This window comes from Bombina bombina, chromosome 5, assembly GCF_027579735.1.
Source record: "Bombina bombina isolate aBomBom1 chromosome 5, aBomBom1.pri, whole genome shotgun sequence".
Lineage (NCBI taxonomy): Eukaryota > Metazoa > Chordata > Amphibia > Anura > Bombinatoridae > Bombina > Bombina bombina.
This window is the reverse complement of record NC_069503.1, coordinates 929273794-929295422: the sequence shown is the minus strand read 5'-3', so window position 1 is coordinate 929295422 and position 21629 is coordinate 929273794. Positions and strand designations below refer to the sequence as shown.

The window sequence follows — 21629 nt, the reverse complement described above, 5'->3', positions numbered from 1 at the left end:
CACAAAACAGAAAAAGTTGTAGAATATGCTAAACATTAAACTTTCATGATTCACATAGAACACTCAATTAAATTAGCATTTTTTGTTCTTTTGGAACCTTTATTGAAGAGCATACCTAGTGCATGTGTATTGAGCGCTATATGTCACAATTTTGCAATAATATCTATAACAATACTATACATTGCTGCAAACACCATTTTAGTGCTCAAAAATGTTTAACATTGTTATCAAACATTGAGTCAACAGTGTTGTATTTTGTTTGAGACATTCTTCTGAGCCTACCTACAAAGTAAAATTACATGCTCCTGTTGAATCATAAAAATGTAATCATTGATTTGCACTGCATTGCAAAAGAGCTGCTTACAGAATAAATGTAATGCACTGAAATGGAAATTCTGGACCGAAACCGAAAATCCAGGATGCACTTGGCTGGAATTCGAAACCGAAAATGTCTTTTTTTTTTAAATTATTTTCAAATATTTTTTTGCATAAATAGACTATTTAATGAACAAATCTAATTGAAAAACTGCAAGCCAATGAAATAAAATAACCACACTTTTATTGAAAGTAACACATTAAAATTGGACAAAAAATATCTTAGAACAATAAAATGCTACATAATAATTTTACCAAGAAAAACAAAAAATGGCAAAAAAAAACAAAAAATGCCATTTTCGGCCATAATGTTTCTGCAACCGAAATTTCAGTGCATCCCTACTTAAGACAATATCAAATATCAATATACTGTATTATTATTTGTTAGTTCTGTGTAACAGAATCAGATTTAACAGGGTTTTTTTTATTAGTTATCCAAATAAAGTATAGTCCTAGAAAACTATTATTATCTTCAAAACAGTAGCTCAAGTAATGAACCCAAACAGCTTCTCTAGGCTAGCATAAAATTTAAAATATGCTTCACAATAATTTTACTGAAAATAACAGGCAAAAAACGTTATTTTTGGCCGAAACGTTTCTGCAGCTGAAATGGTTTATAAATATAGGTGTTTAAATCTGTTAGGCCTAGATTTAGAGTTGGGCGGTAGCCGTCAAAACCAACGTTAGAGGCTCCTAACGCTGGTTTTTACCGCCCGCTGGTATTTGGAGTCAGTCAGGAAAGGGTCTAACGCTCACTTTGCAGCCGCGACTTTTCCATACCGCAGTTCCCCCTACGCCATTTGCGTATCCTATCTTTTTAATGGGATCTTTCTAACGCCGGTATTTAGAGTCGTGGCTGAAGTGAGCGTTAGAAATCTAACGACAAAACTCCAGCTGCAGAAAAAAGTCAGTAGTTAAGAGCTTTCTGGGCTAACGCCGGTTTATAAAGCTCTTAACTACTGTGCTCTAAAGTACACTAACACCCATAAACTACCTATGTACCCCTAAACCGAGGCCCCCCCACATCGCCGGCACTCTATTAAAATTTTTTAACCCCTAATCTGCCGCTCCGTACACCGCCGCCAGCTACGTTATCCCTATGTACCCCTAATCTGCTACCCCTAACATCGCCGACCCCTATATTATATTTATTAACCCCTAATCTGTCGCCCCCGCTATCGCTGACACCTGCATATTTTTTTTAACCCCTAATCTGCCGCTCCGTACACCGCTGCAACCTACATTATCCCTATGTACCCCTAATCTGCTGCCCCTAACACAGCCGACCCCTATATTATATTTATTAACCCCTAATCTGCCGTCCCCAACGTCGCCTCCACCTACCTACAATTATTAACCCCTAATCTGCCGACCGGATCTCACCGCTACTCTAATAAATGTATTAACCCCTAAAGCTAAGTCTAATCCTAACACCCCCCTAAGTTAAATATAATTTTATTCTAACAAAATAAATTAACTCTTATTAAATAAATTATTCCTATTTAAAGCTGAATACTTACCTGTAAAATAAACCCTAATATAGCTACAATATAAATTATAATTATATTGTAGCTATTTTAGGATTAATATTTATTTTACAGGCAACTTTGTATTTATTTTAACCAGGTACAATAGCTATTAAATAGTTAATAACTATTTAATAGCTACCTAGTTAAAATAATTACAAAATTACCTGTAAAATAAATCCTAACCTAAGTTACAATTAAACCTAACACTACACAATCAATAAATTAATTAAATACAATACCTACAATTATCTACAATTAAACCTAACACTACACTATCAATAAATTAATTAAATACAATACCTACAAATAAATACAATTAAATAAACTAACTAAAGTACAAAAAATAAAAAAGAACTAAGTTACAAAAAATAAAAAAATATTTACAAACATTACAAAAATATTACAACAATTTTAAACTAATTACACCTACTCTAAGCCCCCTAATAAAATAAAAAAGCCCCCCAAAATAAAAAAAAATGCCCTACCCTATTCTAAATTAAAAAAATTCAAAGCTCTTTTACCTTACCAGCCCTGAAAAGGGCCCTTTGCGGGGCATGCCCCAAAGAATTCAGCTCTTTTGCCTGTAAAAAAAAACATACAATACCCCCCCAACATTACAACCCACCACCCACATACCCCTAATCTAACCCAAACCCCCCTTAAATAAACCTAACACTAAGCCCCTGAAGATCTCCCTACCTTGTCTTCACCACACCGGGTCCCGATCTGTCCAGAAGAGCCTCCGAAATCTTCATCCAAGCCCAAGCAGGGGCTGAAGAGTGACGTCCATCCTCCGGCTGAAGTCTGGATCCAAGTGGCAAATGAAGAAGTCCATCTTCGGGAAGAAATCTTCATCCTATCCGGGCAGAAGAGGACATCCGGACCGGCAAACATCTTCATCCAAGCCGCATCTTCTATGTTGTTCCATCGGATGACGAGCGGGTAATCTTGAAGACCTCCGGCGCGGATCCATCCTCTTCGTTCGAAGTCCAACTGAAGAATGAAGGTTCCTTTAAGGGACGTCATCCAAGATGGCATCCCTCGAATTCCGATTGGCTGATAGGATTCTATCAGCCAATCGGAATTAAGGTAGGAAAATTCTGATTGGCTGATGGAATCAGCCAATCAGATTCAAGTTCAATCCGATTGGCTGATCCAATCAGCCAATCAGATTGAGCTCGCATTCTATTGGCTGTTCCGATCAGCCAATAGAATGCGAGCTCAATCTGATTGGCTGATCCAATCAGCCAATCGGATTGAACTTGAATCTGATTGGCTGATTCCATCAGCCAATCAGAATTTTCCTACCTTAATTCCGATTGGCTGATAGGATTCTATCAGCCAATCGGAATTAAGGTAGGAAAATTCTGATTGGCTGATGGAATCAGCCAATCAGATTCAAGTTCAATCCGATTGGCTGATCCAATCAGCCAATCAGATTGAGCTCGCATTCTATTGGCTGTTCCGATCAGCCAATAGAATGCGAGCTCAATTTGATTGGCTGATCCAATCAGCCAATCGGATTGAACTTGAATCTGATTGGCTGATTCCATCAGCCAATCAGAATTTTCCTACCTTAATTCCGATTGGCTGATAGAATCCTATCAGCCAATCGGAATTCGAGGGACGCCATCTTGGATGACGTCCCTTAAAGGAACCTTCATTCTTCAGTTGGACGTCGAACGAAGAGGATGGATCCGCGCCGGAGGTCTTCAAGATCAGCCGCTCGTCATCCGATGGAACAACATAGAAGATGCGGCTTGGATGAAGATGTTTGCCGGTCCGGATGTCCTCTTCTGCCCGGATAGGATGAAGATTTCTTCCCGAAGATGGACTTCTTCATTTGCCGCTTGGATCCAGACTTCAGCCGGAGGATGGACGTCACTCTTCAGCCCCTGCTTGGGCTTGGATGAAGATTTCGGAGGCTCTTCTGGACCTGGTTAAAATAAATACAAAGTTGCCTGTAAAATAAATATTAATCCTAAAATAGCTACAATATAATTATAATTTATATTGTAGCTATATTAGGGTTTATTTTATAGGTAAGTATTTAGCTTTAAATAGGAATCATTTATTTAATAAGAGTTAATTTATTTAGTTAGATTTAAATTATATTTAATTTTGGGGGGTGTTAGTGTTAGGGTTAGATTTAGCTTTAGGGGTTAATCCATTTATTATAGTAGCGGTGTGGTCCGGTCGGCAGATTAGGGGTTAATAATTGTAGGTAGGTGGAGGCGATGTTGGGGGCGGCAGATTAGGGGTTAATAAATATAATATAGGGGTCGGCGGTGTTAGGGGCAGCAGATTAGGGGTACATAGGTATAATGTAGGTTGCAGCGGTGTACGGAGCGGCAGATTAGGGGTTAATAATAATATGCAGGGGTCAGCGATAGCGGGGGCAGCATATTAGGGGTTAATAAATATAATATAGGGGTCGGCGGTGTTAGGGGCAGCAGATTAGGGGTACATAGGGATAACGTAGGTTGCAGCGGTGTATGGAGCGGCAGATTAGGGGTTAATAATATAATGCAGGTGTCAGCGATAGCGGGAGCGGCAGATTAGGGATTAATAAGTGTAAGGTTAGGGGTGTTTAGACTCGGGGTTCATGTTAGGGTGTTAGGTGCAGACTTAGGAAGTGTTTCCCCATAGGAAACAATTGGGCTGCGTTAGGAGCTGAACGCTGCTTTTTTGCAGGTTTTTTTTCAGCTCAAACAGCCCCATTGTTTTCTATGGGGGAATCGCGCACAAGCACATTTTTGAAGCTTGCCGCGTCCGTAAGCACCGCTGGAATTTAGAGTTGCAGTGGCGGTAAATATGCTCTACGCTCCCTTTTTGGAGCCTAACGCAGCCCTTCTGTGAACTCTAAATACCAGCGGTATTTAAAAGGTGCGGGGGGGGAAAAAAGCATGCGTAGCTAACGCACCCCTTTGGCCGCAGAACTCTAAATCTAGCCGTTATTTTCTTACCACAATTTGCATTGTTTGCTCAGAATATTTCATGGACATAATGATAATCTAAAGTCGCTTGCATATATCAGACTTATCTCCTTTGCCAGGTAGAGACAGCTATAAATGAGCTCTTGCTCATATCAAGCAATAATTGTGTAGCTAGTTGCAGGGTCACAGTTCTAAAGACTTGAGTATGCACTATAGCCTCACAAAAACAGTGGGAAAAGAAAACATTTTTTAGGTAAATCACAGGATAAATAATCAAAGAAAATTATAATACATATTTAAAATGTGATTTAAAGATCATTAAATACAGTAGAATTGTATAATAAACACAAGCATAATAAAAACACAATGCAATAGCATTTATATTGAATTTTAAATCAGCAGTAGATTTTTCTCCAACATAGGTGTGTCCGGTCCACGGCGTCATCCTTACTTGTGGGATATTCTCTTCCCCAACAGGAAATGGCAAAGAGCCCAGCAAAGCTGGTCACATGATCCCTCCTAGGCTCCGCCTACCCCAGTCATTCTCTTTGCCGTTGTACAGGCAACATCTCCACGGAGATGGCTTAGAGTTTTTTAGTGTTTAACTGTAGTTTTTATTATTCAATCAAGAGTTTGTTATTTTGAAATAGTGCTGGTATGTACTATTTACTCAGAAACAGAAAAGAGATGAAGATTTCTGTTTGTATGAGGAAAATGATTTTAGCAACCGTCACTAAAATCCATGGCTGTTCCACACAGGACTGTTGAGAGCAATTAACTTCAGTTGGGGGAACAGTGTGCAGTCTCTTGCTGCTTGAGGTATGACACATTCTAACAAGACGATGTAATGCTGGAAGCTGTCATTTTCCCTATGGGATCCGGTAAGCCATGTTTATTACGATCGTAAATAAGGGCTTCACAAGGGCTTATTAAAACTGTAGACTTTTTCTGGGCTAAATCGATTCATTATTAACACATATTTAGCCTTGAGGAATCATTTTATCTGGGTATTTTGATATAATAATATCGGCAGGCACTGTTTTAGACACCTTATTCTTTAGGGGCTTTCCCAAAGCATAAGCAGAGCCTCATTTTCGCGCCGGTGTTGCGCACTTGTTTTTGAGAGGCATGGCATGCAGTCGCATGTGAGAGGAGCTCTGATACTTAGAAAAGACTTTCTGAAGGCGTCATTTGGTATCGTATTCCCCTTTGGGCTTGGTTGGGTCTCAGCAAAGCAGATACCAGGGACTGTAAAGGGGTTAAAGTTCAAAACGGCTCCGGTTCCGTTATTTTAAGGGTTAAAGCTTCCAAATTTGGTGTGCAATACTTTTAAGGCTTTAAGACACTGTGGTGAAAATTTGGTGAATTTTGAACAATTCCTTCATGTTTTTTCGCAATTGCAGTAATAAAGTGTGTTCAGTTTAAAATTTAAAGTGACAGTAACGGTTTTATTTTAAAACGTTTTTTGTACTTTGTTATCAAGTTTATGCCTGTTTAACATGTCTGAACTACCAGATAGACTGTGTTCTGAATGTGGGGAAGCCAGAATTCCTATTCATTTAAATAAATGTGATTTATGTGATAATGACAATGATGCCCAAGATGATTCCTCAAGTGAGGGGAGTAAGCATGGTACTGCATCATTCCCTCCTTCGTCTACACGAGTCTTGCCCACTCAGGAGGCCCCTAGTACATCTAGCGCGCCAATACTCCTTACTATGCAACAATTAACGGCTGTAATGGATAATTCTGTCAAAAACATTTTAGCCAAAATGAACACTTATCAGCGTAAGCGCGGCTGCTCTGTTTTAGATACTGAAGAGCATGACGACGCTGATAATAATATTTCTGAAGGGCCCCTAACCCAGTCTGATGGGGCCAGGGAGGTTTTGTCTGAGGGAGAAATTACTGATTCAGGGAACATTTCTCAACAGGCTGAACCTGATGTGATTGCATTTAAATTTAAGTTGGAACATCTCCGCATTCTGCTTAAGGAGGTATTATCCACTCTGGATGATTGTGACAAGTTGGTCATCCCAGAGAAACTATGTAAAATGGACAAGTTCCTAGAGGTGCCGGGGCTCCCAGAAGCTTTTCCTATACCCAAGCGGGTGGCGGACATTGTTAATAAAGAATGGGAAAGGCCCGGTATTCCTTTCGTCCCTCCCCCCATATTTAAAAAATTGTTTCCTATGGTCGACCCCAGAAAGGACTTATGGCAGACAGTCCCCAAGGTCGAGGGAGCGGTTTCCACTTTAAACAAACGCACCACTATACCCATAGAGGATAGTTGTGCTTTCAAAGATCCTATGGATAAAAAATTAGAAGGTTTGCTTAAAAAGAGGTTTGTTCAGCAAGGTTACCTTCTACAACCAATTTCATGCATTGTCCCTGTCGCTACAGCCGCATGTTTCTGGTTCGATGATCTGATAAGAGCGGTCGATAGTGATTCTCCTCCTTTGGAGGAGATTATGGACAGAATCAATGCTCTCAAATTGGCTAATTCTTTCACCCTAGACGCCACTTTGCAATTGGCTAGGTTAGCGGCTAAGAATTCTGGGTTTGCTATTGTGGCGCGCAGAGCGCTTTGGTTGAAATCTTGGTCGGCTGATGCGTCTTCCAAGAACAAGCTACTTAACATTCCTTTCAAGGGGAAAACGCTGTTTGGCCCTGACTTGAAAGAGATTATCTCTGATATCACTGGGGGTAAGGGCCACGCCCTTCCTCAGGATCGGCCTTTCAAGGCAAAAAATAAACCTAATTTTCGTCCCTTTCGTAGAAACGGACCAGCCCAAGGTGCTACGTCCTCTAAGCAAGAGGGTAATACTTCTCAAGCCAAGCCAGCTTGGAGACCAATGCAAGGCTGGAACAAGGGAAAGCAGGCCAAGAAACCTGCCACTGCTACCAAGACAGCATGAAATGTTGGCCCCCGATCCGGGACCGGATCTGGTGGGGGGCAGACTCTCTCTCTTCGCTCAGGCTTGGGCAAGAGATGTTCTGGATCCTTGGGCGCTAGAAATAGTCTCCCAAGGTTATCTTCTGGAATTCAAGGGACTTCCCCCAAGGGGGAGGTTCCACAGGTCTCAGTTGTCTTCAGACCACATAAAAAGACAGGCATTCTTACATTGTGTAGAAGACCTGTTAAAAATGGGAGTGATTCATCCTGTTCCATTAAGAGAACAAGGGATGGGGTTCTACTCCAATCTGTTTATAGTTCCCAAAAAAGAGGGAACGTTCAGACCAATCTTAGATCTCAAGATCTTAAACAAGTTTCTCAAGGTTCCATCGTTCAAGATGGAAACCATTCGAACTATTCTTCCTTCCATCCAGGAAGGTCAATTCATGACCACGGTGGATTTAAAGGATGCGTATCTACATATTCCTATCCACAAGGAACATCATCGGTTCCTAAGGTTCGCATTCCTGGACAAACATTACCAGTTCGTGGCGCTTCCTTTCGGATTAGCCACTGCTCCAAGGATTTTCACAAAGGTACTAGGGTCCCTTCTAGCTGTGCTAAGACCAAGGGGCATTGCTGTAGTACCTTACTTGGACGACATTCTGATTCAAGCGTCGTCCCTTCCTCAAGCAAAGGCTCACACGGACATTGTCCTGGCCTTTCTCAGATCTCACGGATGGAAAGTGAACGTGGAAAAGAGTTCTCTATCCCCGTCAACAAGGGTTCCCTTCTTGGGAACAATAATAGACTCCTTAGAAATGAGGATTTTTCTGACAGAGGCCAGAAAAACAAAGCTTCTAGACTCTTGTCGGATACTTCATTCCGTTCCTCTTCCTTCCATAGCTCAGTGCATGGAAGTGATCGGGTTGATGGTAGCGGCAATGGACATAGTTCCTTTTGCGCGCATTCATCTAAGACCATTACAACTGTGCATGCTCAGTCAGTGGAATGGGGACTATACAGACTTGTCTCCGAAGATACAAGTAAATCAGAGGACCAGAGACTCACTCCGTTGGTGGCTGTCCCTGGACAACCTGTCACAAGGGATGACATTCCGCAGACCAGAGTGGGTCATTGTCACGACCGACGCCAGTCTGATGGGCTGGGGCGCGGTCTGGGGATCCCTGAAAGCTCAGGGTCTTTGGTCTCGGGAAGAATCTCTTCTACCGATAAATATTCTGGAACTGAGAGCGATATTCAATGCTCTCAAGGCTTGGCCTCAGCTAGCGAGGGCCAAGTTCATACGGTTTCAATCAGACAACATGACAACTGTTGCGTACATCAACCATCAGGGGGGAACAAGGAGTTCCCTAGCGATGGAAGAAGTGACCAAAATCATTCTATGGGCGGAGTCTCACTCCTGCCACCTGTCTGCTATCCACATCCCAGGAGTGGAAAATTGGGAAGCGGATTTTCTGAGTCGTCAGACATTGCATCCGGGGGAGTGGGAACTCCATCCGGAAATCTTTGCCCAAGTCACTCAGCTGTGGGGCATTCCAGACATGGATCTGATGGCCTCTCGTCAGAACTTCAAAGTTCCTTGCTACGGGTCCAGATCCAGGGATCCCAAGGCGGCTCTAGTGGATGCACTAGTAGCACCTTGGACCTTCAAACTAGCTTATGTGTTCCCGCCGTTTCCTCTCATCCCCAGGCTGGTAGCCAGGATCAATCTGGAGAGGGCGTCGGTGATCTTGATAGCTCCTGCGTGGCCACGCAGGACTTGGTATGCAGATCTGGTGAATATGTCATCGGCTCCACCTTGGAAGCTACCTTTGAGACGAGACCTTCTTGTTCAGGGTCCGTTCGAACATCCGAATCTGGTTTCACTCCAGCTGACTGCTTGGAGATTGAACGCTTGATTTTATCGAAGCGAGGGTTCTCAGCTTCTGTTATTGATACTCTTGTTCAGGCCAGAAAGCCTGTAACTAGAAAGATTTACCACAAAATTTGGAAAAAATATATCTGTTGGTGTGAATCTAAAGGATTCTCTTGGGACAAGGTTAAGATTCCTAGGATTCTATCCTTCCTTCAAGAAGGATTGGAAAAAGGATTATCTGCAAGTTCCCTGAAGGGACAGATTTCTGCCTTGTCGGTGTTACTTCACAAAAAACTGGCTGCTGTGCCAGATGTTCAAGCCTTTGTTCAGGCTCTGGTTAGAATTAAGCCTGTTTACAAACCTTTGACTCCTCCTTGGAGTCTCAATTTAGTTCTTTCAGTTCTTCAGGGGGTTCCGTTTGAACCCTTGCATTCCGTTGATATTAAGTTATTATCTTGGAAAGTTTTGTTTTTAGTTGCAATTTCTTCTGCTAGAAGAGTTTCAGAATTATCTGCTCTGCAGTGTTCTCCTCCTTATCTGGTGTTCCATGCAGATAAGGTGGTTTTACGTACTAAACCTGGTTTTCTTCCAAAAGTTGTTTCTAACAAAAACATTAACCAGGAGATTATCGTACCTTCTCTGTGTCCGAAACCAGTTTCAAAGAAGGAACGTTTGTTGCACAATTTGGATGTTGTTCGCGCTCTAAAATTCTATTTAGATGCTACAAAGGATTTTAGACAAACATCTTCCTTGTTTGTTGTTTATTCTGGTAAAAGGAGAGGTCAAAAAGCAACTTCTACCTCTCTCTCTTTTTGGATTAAAAGCATCATCAGATTGGCTTACGAGACTGCCGGACGGCAGCCTCCCGAAAGAATCACAGCTCATTCCACTAGGGCTGTGGCTTCCACATGGGCCTTCAAGAACGAGGCTTCTGTTGATCAGATATGTAGGGCAGCGACTTGGTCTTCACTGCACACTTTTACCAAATTTTACAAGTTTGATACTTTTGCTTCTTCTGAGGCTATTTTTGGGAGAAAGGTTTTGCAAGCCGTGGTGCCTTCCATTTAGGTGACCTGATTTGCTCCCTCCCTTCATCCGTGTCCTAAAGCTTTGGTATTGGTTCCCACAAGTAAGGATGACGCCGTGGACCGGCACACCTATGTTGGAGAAAACAGAATTTATGTTTACCTGATAAATTACTTTCTCCAACGGTGTGTCCGGTCCACGGCCCGCCCTGGTTTTTTTAATCAGGTCTGATAATTTATTTTCTTTAACTACAGTCACCACGGTACCATATGGTTTCTCCTATGCAAATATTCCTCCTTAACGTCGGTCGAATGACTGGGGTAGGCGGAGCCTAGGAGGGATCATGTGACCAGCTTTGCTGGGCTCTTTGCCATTTCCTGTTGGGGAAGAGAATATCCCACAAGTAAGGATGACGCCGTGGACCGGACACACCGTTGGAGAAAGTAATTTATCAGGTAAACATAAATTCTGTTTTTTCTCACAAATGTAAAAATTTACTTCAATTTGCCACCTTGTCCCCTGTATCATGTGACAGATTCATATGTATACACTGTGAACTCTTGCTGATGCCTCAGACAGTTTATTACTTTCCCTACAGAATGCAAAAAATATACCAAATGATAATGTAATTATGGTAATCATACTTGCAGTTACACATCAGGAACCCTCCCTGCAGCCATTATCTCATCTAAACATTAAGGCCTAGATTTGGAGTTTGGCGGTAGATGGGCTGTTAACGCTCCGCGGGCTTTTTTCTGGCCGCACCATAAATTTAACTCTGGTATCGAGAGTTCAAACAAATGCTGCGTTAGGCTCCAAAAAAGGAGCGTAGAGCATTTTTACCGCAAATGCAACTCTCGATACCAGAGTTGCTTACGGACGCGGCCAGCCTCAAAAACGTGCTCGTGCACGATTCCCCCATAGGAAACAATGGGGCTGTTTGAGCTGAAAAAAAACCTAACACCTGCAAAAAAGCAGCGTTTAGCTCCTAACGCAGCCCCATTGTTTCCTATGGGGAAACACTTCCTACGTCTGCACCTAACACCCTAACATGTACCCCGAGTCTAAACACCCCTACCCTTACACTTATTAACCCCTAATCTGCCGCCCCCCGCTATCGCTGACCCCTGCATATTTTTTTTAACCCCTAATCTGCCGCTCCGTAAACCGCCGCAACCTACGTTATCCCTATGTACCCCTAATCTGCTGCCCCTAACACCGCCGACCCCTAGATTATATTTATTAACCCCTAATCTGCCCCCCACAACGTCGCCGACACCTGCCTACGTCGCCGACACCTGCCTACACGTATTAACCCCTAATCTGCCGAGCGGACCTGAGCGCTACTATAATAAAGTTATTAACCCCTAATCCGCCTCACTAACCCTATCATAAATAGTATTAACCCCTAATCTGCCCTCCCTAACATCGCCGACACCTAACTTCAATTATTAACCCCTAATCTGCCGACCGGAGCTCACCGCTATTCTAATAAATGTATTAACCCCTAAAGCTAAGTCTAACCCTAACACTAACACCCCCCTAAATTAAATATAATTTAAATCTAACGAAATAAATTAACTCTTATTAAATAAATGATTCCTATTTAAAGCTAAATACTTACCTGTAAAATAAATCCTAATATAGCTACAATATAAATTATAATTATATTATAGCTATTTTAGGATTAATATTTATTTTACAGGCAACTTTGTAATTATTTTAACCAGGTACAATAGCTATTAAATAGTTAAGAACTATTTAATAGTTACCTAGTTAAAATAATAACAAATTTACCTGTAAAATAAATCCTAACCTAAGATATAATTAAACCTAACACTACCCTATCAATAAATTAATTAAATAAACTACCTACAATTACCTACAATTAACCTAACACTACACTATCAATAAATTAATTAAACACAATTCCTACAAATAAATACAATTAAATAAACTAGCTAAAGTACAAAAAATAAAAAAGAACTAAGTTACAAAAAATAAAAAAATATTTACAAACATAAGAAAAATATTACAACAATTTTAAACTAATTACACCTACTCTAAGCCCCCTAATAAAATAACAAAGCCCCCCAAAATAAAAAATTCCCTACCCTATTCTAAATTAAAAAAGTTAAAAGCTCTTTTACCTTACCAGCCCTGAACAGGGCCCTTTGCGGGGCATGCCCCAAGAATTTCAGCTCTTTTGCCTGTAAAAGAATAAATACAATACCCCCCCCCCCAACATTACAACCCACCACCCACATACCCCTAATCTAACCCAAACCCCCCTTAAATAAACCTAACACTAAGCCCCTGAAGATCTTCCTACCTTGTCTTCACCATCCAGGTTCACCGATCCGTCCTGAAGAGCTCCTCCGATGTCCTGATCCAAGCCCAAGCGGGGGGCTGAAGAGGTCCATGATCCGGTCAAAGTCTTCATCCAAGCGGGGCAGAAGAGGATCTTCCATCCGATTGAAGTCATCATCCAGGCGGCATCTTCTATGGTCTTCCATCCGGAGCGAAGCGGCAGGATCCTGAAGACCTCCAGCGTGGAACATCCATCCGGACCGACGACTGAACGACGAATGACTGTTCCTTTAAGGGACGTCATCCAAGATGGCGTCCCTCGAATTCCGATTGGCTGATAGGATTCTATCAGCCAATCGGAATTAAGGTAGGAATTTTCTGATTGGCTGATGGAATCAGCCAATCAGAATCTAGTTCAATCCGATTGGCTGATCCAATAAGCCAATCAGATTGAGCTTGCATTCTATTGGCTGATCGGAACAGCCAATAGAATGCGAGCTCAATCTGATTGGCTGATTGGATCAGCCAATCGGATTGAACTTGATTCTGATTGGCTGATTCCATCAGCCAATCAGAAAATTCCTACCTTAATTCCGATTGGCTGATAGAATCCTATCAGCCAATCGGAATTCGAGGGACGCCATCTTGGATGACGTCCCTTAAAGGAACAGTCATTCGTCGTTCAGTCGTCGGTCCGGATGGATGTTCCGCGCTGGAGGTCTTCAGGATCCTGCCGCTTCGCTCCGGATGGAAGACCATAGAAGATGCCGCCTGGATGATGACTTCAATCGGATGGAAGATCCTCTTCTGCCCCGCTTGGATGAAGACTTTGACCGGATCATGGACCTCTTCAGCCCCCCGCTTGGGCTTGGATCAGGACATCGGAGGAGCTCTTCAGGACGGATCGGTGAACCTGGATGGTGAAGACAAGGTAGGAAGATCTTCAGGGGCTTAGTGTTAGGTTTATTTAAGGGGGGTTTGGGTTAGATTAGGGGTATGTGGGTGGTGGGTTGTAATGTTGGGGGGGGGGGGGGTATTGTATTTATTCTTTTACAGGCAAAAGAGCTGAAATTCTTGGGGCATGCCCCGCAAAGGGCCCTGTTCAGGGCTGGTAAGGTAAAAGAGCTTTTAACTTTTTTAATTTAGAATAGGGTAGGGAATTTTTTATTTTGGGGGGCTTTGTTATTTTATTAGGGGGCTTAGAGTAGGTGTAATTAGTTTAAAATTGTTGTAATATTTTTCTTATGTTTGTAAATATTTTTTTATTTTTTGTAACTTAGTTCTTTTTTTTTTTTGTACTTTAGCTAGTTTATTTAATTGTATTTATTTGTAGGAATTGTGTTTAATTAATTTATTGATAGTGTAGTGTTAGGTTAATTGTAGGTAATTGTAGGTAGTTTATTTAATTAATTTATTGATAGGGTAGTGTTAGGTTTAATTATATCTTAGGTTAGGATTTATTTTACAGGTAAATTTGTTATTATTTTAACTAGGTAACTATTAAATAGTTCTTAACTATTTAAAAGCTATTGTACCTGGTTAAAATAATTACAAAGTTGCCTGTAAAATAAATATTAATCCTAAAATAGCTATAATATAATTATAATTTATATTGTAGCTATATTAGGATTTATTTTACAGGTAAGTATTTAGCTTTAAATAGGAATCATTTATTTAATAAGAGTTAATTTATTTCGTTAGATTTAAATTATATTTAATTTAGGGGGGTGTTAGTGTTAGGGTTAGACTTAGCTTTAGGGGTTAATACATTTATTAGAATAGCGGTGAGCTCCGGTCGGCAGATTAGGGGTTAATAATTGAAGTTAGGTGTCGGCGATGTTAGGGAGGGCAGATTAGGGGTTAATACTATTTATGATAGGGTTAGTGAGGCGGATTAGGGGTTAATAACTTTATTATAGTAGCGCTCAGGTCCGCTCGGCAGATTAGGGGTTAATAAGTGTAGGCAGGTGTCGGCGACGTTGAAGGGGGGAGATTAGGGGTTAATAAATATAATATAGGGGTCGGCGGTGTTAGGGGCAGCAGATTAGGGGTACATAGGGATAACGTAGGTGGCGGCGCTTTGCGGTCGGAAGATTAGGGGTTAATTATTTTAAGTAGCTGGCGGCGACGTTGTGGGGGGCAGGTTAGGGGTTAATAAATGTAATACAGGGGTCGGCGGGGTTAGGGGCAGCAGATTAGGGGTACGTAAGTATAACGTAGGTGGCGGTCGGCAGATTAGGGGTTAAAAAAATTTAATCGAGTGGCGGCGATGTGGGGGGAGCTCGGTTTAGGGGTACATAGGTAGTTTATGGGTGTTAGTGTACTTTAGGGTACAGTAGTTAAGAGCTTTATGAACCGGCGTTAGCCCAGAAAGCTCTTAACTCCTGCTATTTTCAGGCGGCTGGAGTTTTGTCGTTAGAGCTCTAACGCTCACTTCAGAAACGACTCTAAATACCGGCGTTAGGAAGATCCCATTGAAAAGATAGGATACGCAAATGGCGTAGGGGGATCTGCGGTATGGAAAAGTCGCGGCTGAAAAGTGAGCGTTAGACCCTTTAATCACTGACTCCAAATACCAGCGGGCGGCCAAAACCAGCGTTAGGAGCCTCTAACGCTGGTTTTGACGGCTACCGCCGAACTCTAAATCTAGGCCTAAGATAATACAATTCTTCATCAGATCAATCAAAATTAAACTATCATGATTCAGCCAGAGCATGCAATGTTAAGAAATACTTTCCAATTTACTTTCATTGTCCAATTTACTTCGCTCTCTTAGTATACTTTGCTAAAGAGCATATCTACATATGTACATGCATATGCACGTGCCTTGAGCACTATATTGAAGCATACCTAAAGAACAAAGGGAATTTGATAATGGAAGTAAAAGTTATATTAAATTGCATGCTCTATCTGAATCATTACTTTCACATCCCTTTAAGTTAGCCAGATGCAGTAGATGTTTAAATGTCTCTTTAAAGGTATAAAACAATTTAAAGGCCCATAGCAGTCAAAACATTACATGCTCTTATCCATTAGACCCTGGCTATCGACCCTGCTCTACTGTGTTTTAACCCCCGCAAAGGAATTAAACACACAGGAGAAGTGCTGCCACTGGTTCAGAACGGAACCAGAAACATCCAACCAACAACGCTAGTTGTGCATCTTCGTAGTGGGTCCCCTTTGTTAAACACACAGCTGAGCAGGGTTGATAGTCGTACAATGACATGCTATAATCCATTAGAGCGTGTCATTTTACAACTATCGACCCTGTTATTATGACTATTATGGCCTTTAAAAAATCTTTCATTTGCCCTATATTTTTTGTTTCTGGCATGTTTGCGCTTAACAAACATTAGCTTTGTCATCTATAACAGTGATGGCCAACTTCCTAACACATGGCGCTGCAGATCTATATTTTAGAGGCCTTAAGGGCCACATGTGCAGTTTTGGCTGTTAACTCCTTGATCCCTTAACAACCGCGACATACCATGTACACTGACAGTCATTTAGGGTTTTCTTGTTTATAATAGAACGGGTCCCACCGCAAGCGGCAGGACCGCACTATTATACTCTCCCTCCTCCCTACTTGTCATCAGAAATAGCACAATCCCCATAGAAAGACCAGGGACGTACAAGGTACATTGCTGGTCCTTAAGGGGTTAACCTCGCAAGACGACACATGGTGATCATCTGCTTAAAGGGACAGTAAAGTTATAATTAGACATTCATGATTTAGACTGACATACAATTTTAAACAACTTATTAAATTATATCCAAATTATTTATATTATTTAATTTGCTTCCTTCTCTTGATATCCTTTGCTTAAAGGTTTTCCTAGGTGAGCTAATAAGCAGCAAATAGCCTACGTTCTACCTGCTGATTGGTGGCTGCATATATATACCGATTGTCATTGGCTCGCCCATGTGTTCAGTTAGAAACCAGTAGTGCATTGCTGAATGAAACAAATTAGGTAAAATAAGTAAACTAGAAAGTTGTTTAAAATTGTATTCTCTATCTGAATCATGAAATAAAATTTTGTGGTTTCATGTCCCTTTAATGTCTTAAGTGTGGATGACAACCACATGTTGTCTTACACATGAATTTCTCCTGGTGAGAAATCCATGAATGCTGGTGACGTTACCACACCCATACGTAGGGCTGTGACCTGGCTATGGAAGCTTGGAAGTAATTGGCAGCTCCATAACTTAATGGAGCTGGATAGGGGGTAATTATTTAAACCCCTCAATCTCAGCTCCCTTAAGTGCTATAAACCCCCAAGACCCACCGAGTGAAAGGCAATCACCTAGTGAGTGTCTCCGGGGTTAAATGCCAAACCATACATGCATGAAAAAATCCCCATACTTCCTCACATTCTGTTTGCAGGCTAGGGGTCTCTAGGGGTTGCAGGACACCCTTATAATATTAGTTTTGATAAACATGCATCAATTTAGTTATTATTGAGAAAGCAAATATTTCATTGATATGTTCCAATCTTACAACGTTTTCTTCTTCTTACTTTCCTGGGATATTTTGTGTAAATAAATTACAAATAGATCACTAACAGGGATTTTTATTAAGTGTCACAATTATTATTAATATTCTATATATAAAAAAAATTAAAGTTTGAATGCTTATATATAGAGCAATGAAAAAATAATATTTTATTTTTTTATCTCCCTTTTAAATTTCCTTTAATGTTACCAAATAATTCACTGTTTTCTAGGTCTGATAATTGTCCCAAGTGCTGGTGTTGGTATTGTCTTAGGTGGTTATATAATCAAGAAGCTGAAACTTGGTGCTAGAGAATCTGCAAAGTTAGCCATGATCTGCTGTGGCGTATCACTCTTGTGCTTTTCAACACTTTTCATCGTTGGATGTGAAAGTATTAATCTTGGTGGTATTAACATACCATACACCACTGGGTGAGTAATAGAACATGCTGTACAATAAGACATAATGAATTGGGACTGTTGTTTTCAACAGTATGCGCTAACAATATTGCCTTTCATTTTAGATAAGTGCTGTGTCCAAAATATTTTGTCTGTACAATGTTATAAAAACAGAGCTCAAATGTGAGTGTGATTGCATGAGTGCACTTGAACAAATAAAAAGCAGAAAATATCAATTACAAATACGCACTTTTCACAAATTTTTCTAACTATAATCTTTAGCCATCCACAATACCCTGCAACCTCCAAAGTGCACCTTCACATCCACGTACAAAACCCTCAAAACACAAGAGACAACCCATACAAAACCCCAACAACCATTTCTAAGGGGCCGATTCACTAATGTGCATACGCTGTTGGCATTTATCATTGCACAACCATTTCTAGTGGAATGCTTGTGCAATGCCGCCCCTGCACATTCGTATCCGATCGGGCTGGTTGCTGTCCGCCGCCTCAGAGGTGGCGAACGAGTTTAGGAGCAGCGGTCTTACAGCCGCTGCTTCTTAACTTCTGCTTCAGGCGGAATTCGCATTCACTGCTTCATAAATCAACCCCCTATTGTACACCCAGACCCTGCAATGTCTATCTTTTCCCAGAAAAGTCAGAAGGGTCAGTTTTAACATTAAGCCGTTCCTTCAAATCTTGATTGTTTCATTGTATATCCCATTAGGATTGTTTAGTAATTAAAATTCATACATACATGATGTCATTGAACCTTTTTGTGATTTTCATGTACAATTTGTTCTTCCAAGAAACCCTGGTACCTCAGGTATAAGCACTTCATAAAAAGAAATGTTTACAGCTACACCAGATTTATTTCTAACAAATGAGCGGTAAAACAATTAGTAGCTTCCTAGGCACTTCCTGACACCAGAGCATTAAAGGAACACTAAGCACTAAATACGTTCCATGTACCTCCCTCTATCATCATTACTGCCGTTTTGGAACTTAGGTTACACTGCAGGTATCTGAATGGGAGTTTCTGCACATGTGCAAACTCATTAGCACTGAAATGCAGTGAAACACAGATTTCAACATGGTGCACCCGTGACTAGAGGGAGGCAGGGAGTTACCTCAGTGCTATGCTTATAAAATGTGTTTAGTGTCCCGTTAACTCCTCCCAATGATACATTTGAATGGTTCAGTCACTAAGTACTGAATTTAGACTGCAACTTTAAAAATAGAACCCTATACAGCAGAAATATAGGGGCCGAATTATTAAGCACCGTATGGTGCCTAATACATCTGTTTCCGCGCGAGCCTTCAGGCTCGCTGGAAACAGCAGTTGAGAAGCAGCTCCTTAACTGGTCCACGGCCTCTGAGCGGCGAACAGCAATCAACCTGATCAGATACGATCTGGTTGATTGACACCCCCTGCTAGCGGCCAATCTGCAGGGGGCGGCATTACACAAGCAGTTCACCAGAACTGCTTGTGCAATGATAAATGCCGACAGCGTATCTGTCGGCATTCAGCGATATCTGTCGGCATTCAGCGATATCTGTCGGACATGATTCGCTGAGCGGATCATGTCAGACAGACATATGATAAATCGGCCCCCTGAACTATTGTTGTGTGTAGAAGCGACCGTGATACATTTACTAACACTTTCTTTAGCCATATGCACTTTGATAATATTCTATACAGCCCATTCTATACAGAATTTAGAAATGAGGGCTGAATAAAATAACTGTGAGACCTTTAATCATTCCACTACAATAATTAACCTATATAATCACAGATATTTCAGAAATCTACAACTAAAGTCATAAAGCTAATTATTTGAAGATTTGTGCTGTTATGTTTTTTTATCCTTTGTTTTTCTGTAGTAACCAGCAGCTCGCTGAATATAATTTTTTGAATATACATATTTTTTGTATTCTCCCAATAAATTTATACACGACTTGTTAACAATGACCTGAAATTAGAGACTTGAATAATTCTGTCTATTCTATATCCACAGTCCCACACTAACCATGACACACAGGAATCTAACAGGTGGATGTAATGTTAACTGTGGTTGTAAAATCCATGAATATGAGCCAGTGTGTGGATCAGATGGAATTACATATTTCAATCCATGTCTCGCTGGGTGCATCAATGTCGGAAATCATAGCATAGCAGTAAGTACTAAGCAATGTGTGATATTCCTTTACTGAAAAATGCAGATTCTTTGAGGTCTTTGGATCTAGTGTCATGTTACATAGGTATACATGAGCCTAAACACAGTGCTTTAAAGGGACATTGAACACTAAATAAATGCTAGATAGAATAAAGCATTCAAAGAACAAATTAGTCTGAGAATATCATGTAGATAGCTTTTTTAAAGTTTAATTAGTTGTTTAAATAGTGACAAAATAAGTGTAAAGTGTCTATAAAGCATTGGGTGCTGCCATGTTGTAACTTAGGTTTCTCTGCTGAGGCCAATTAAAGACAGTTATAAATAGGTCACTAGAGTTTGTAGCCAATGGCTGTGTGGTATATAACAGTGTTCTGCATTTCCACTTCTAACAGGAATTGAAAAACACATGACTGTCAGAATGAATATATATATATTTGTATATTACCATCTCAAAGTGTTTAACGTCCCTTTAAATGTAGTACAGTATAAATCAGAATGAATTTTCAAATTACATCTAATATATTTTGCCATGACTATATTATAAATAATTTTCTGGGTGGTCTGTGAGTGTATCATGGCAGTTTGTGGGTGTTTCTGGGTTTCAGTGGGTGGGGCTAAGAAAAATTCTGTAAAGAGGGACATATAGTTGTCTCGGAGGGACAGAGCTCAGAAACAGGGAATGTCCCTCTCAAACAACGATAGTTGGGAGTTGTGGTTTGGAGGTCTGATAATATATTTCCTAAAAATGTGTAGTAGGGAAGGCTTCACATCACCCACTGTATGCTTGTCTTCCCTCTCAGATGTCTTTTTTTGAGTTTTGATTACCAAAGCACACATTTTAGTTCTGCTTTTTCCTAGGTGCTGTAAAAACTCTTGCAGACAGCCAGACATAGGCCTCAATTTGTTAAAAAAATTAGCTAATATTGAGCCTTTATAAAGATCAACACTAACTGATGTCCCATTAAAATGTATTGGGAATTATTAGAAGGATAAATGATTGAATAAGAGTGCAATTGAAAAACAATAAATGTCTAAAGGTGTCCATAAGCATCTAAATATTGTGCATGATGATCAGTATGTGCCCAAAAATACCATTAAAAAATCATGAACATATTTATATATTTTCATTAATTTAAAAAATAATGAACAACATTTTTTCTTTTCCTTTAGGAATTATAGGTTTAAATATAATGCACGTGTTTCCTTGTACTAATGTTTTAACAACTTCAGAACAGCTTTGTGTGAAGCAGCAGCACACAGTAATTGGCGTCAGGATTAAAGGGACATGAAACCTAAAATATTTCTTACATGATTCTGATAGAGCACGTCATTTTAAACAACTTTCCAATTTACTTCTGTTATTTAATTTGCTTTATTCTCTTGATATCCTTTATTGAAAAGGATACCTAGGTAGGCTCAAGAGCAGCATCAAACTACTGGGAGCTAGCTTCTAATTGGTGGCAGCACTTAAATTCCTGTTGTCATTGGCTCTCCCAGTGTTTTCATGTAACTCCAAGTAGTGCATTGCTGCACCTTCAACAAAGGATACCAAGAGAATAAAGCAAATTTGTTAATAGAAGTAAATTAGAAAGTTGCTTAAAATTGTAT

General features: G+C 40.5%; 1 protein-coding gene across 1 annotated transcript in view; it reads left to right on the top strand.

Moving 5' to 3' along the window:
• SLCO5A1 (solute carrier organic anion transporter family member 5A1) overlaps positions 1 to 21629 on the top strand; it is a 282587-nt gene that overhangs the window by 202321 nt on the left and 58637 nt on the right. The window contains 2 exon segments of the mRNA XM_053715106.1: positions 17676 to 17874; positions 19863 to 20022. Coding sequence (XP_053571081.1) covers positions 17676 to 17874; positions 19863 to 20022 — 359 coding nt within the window.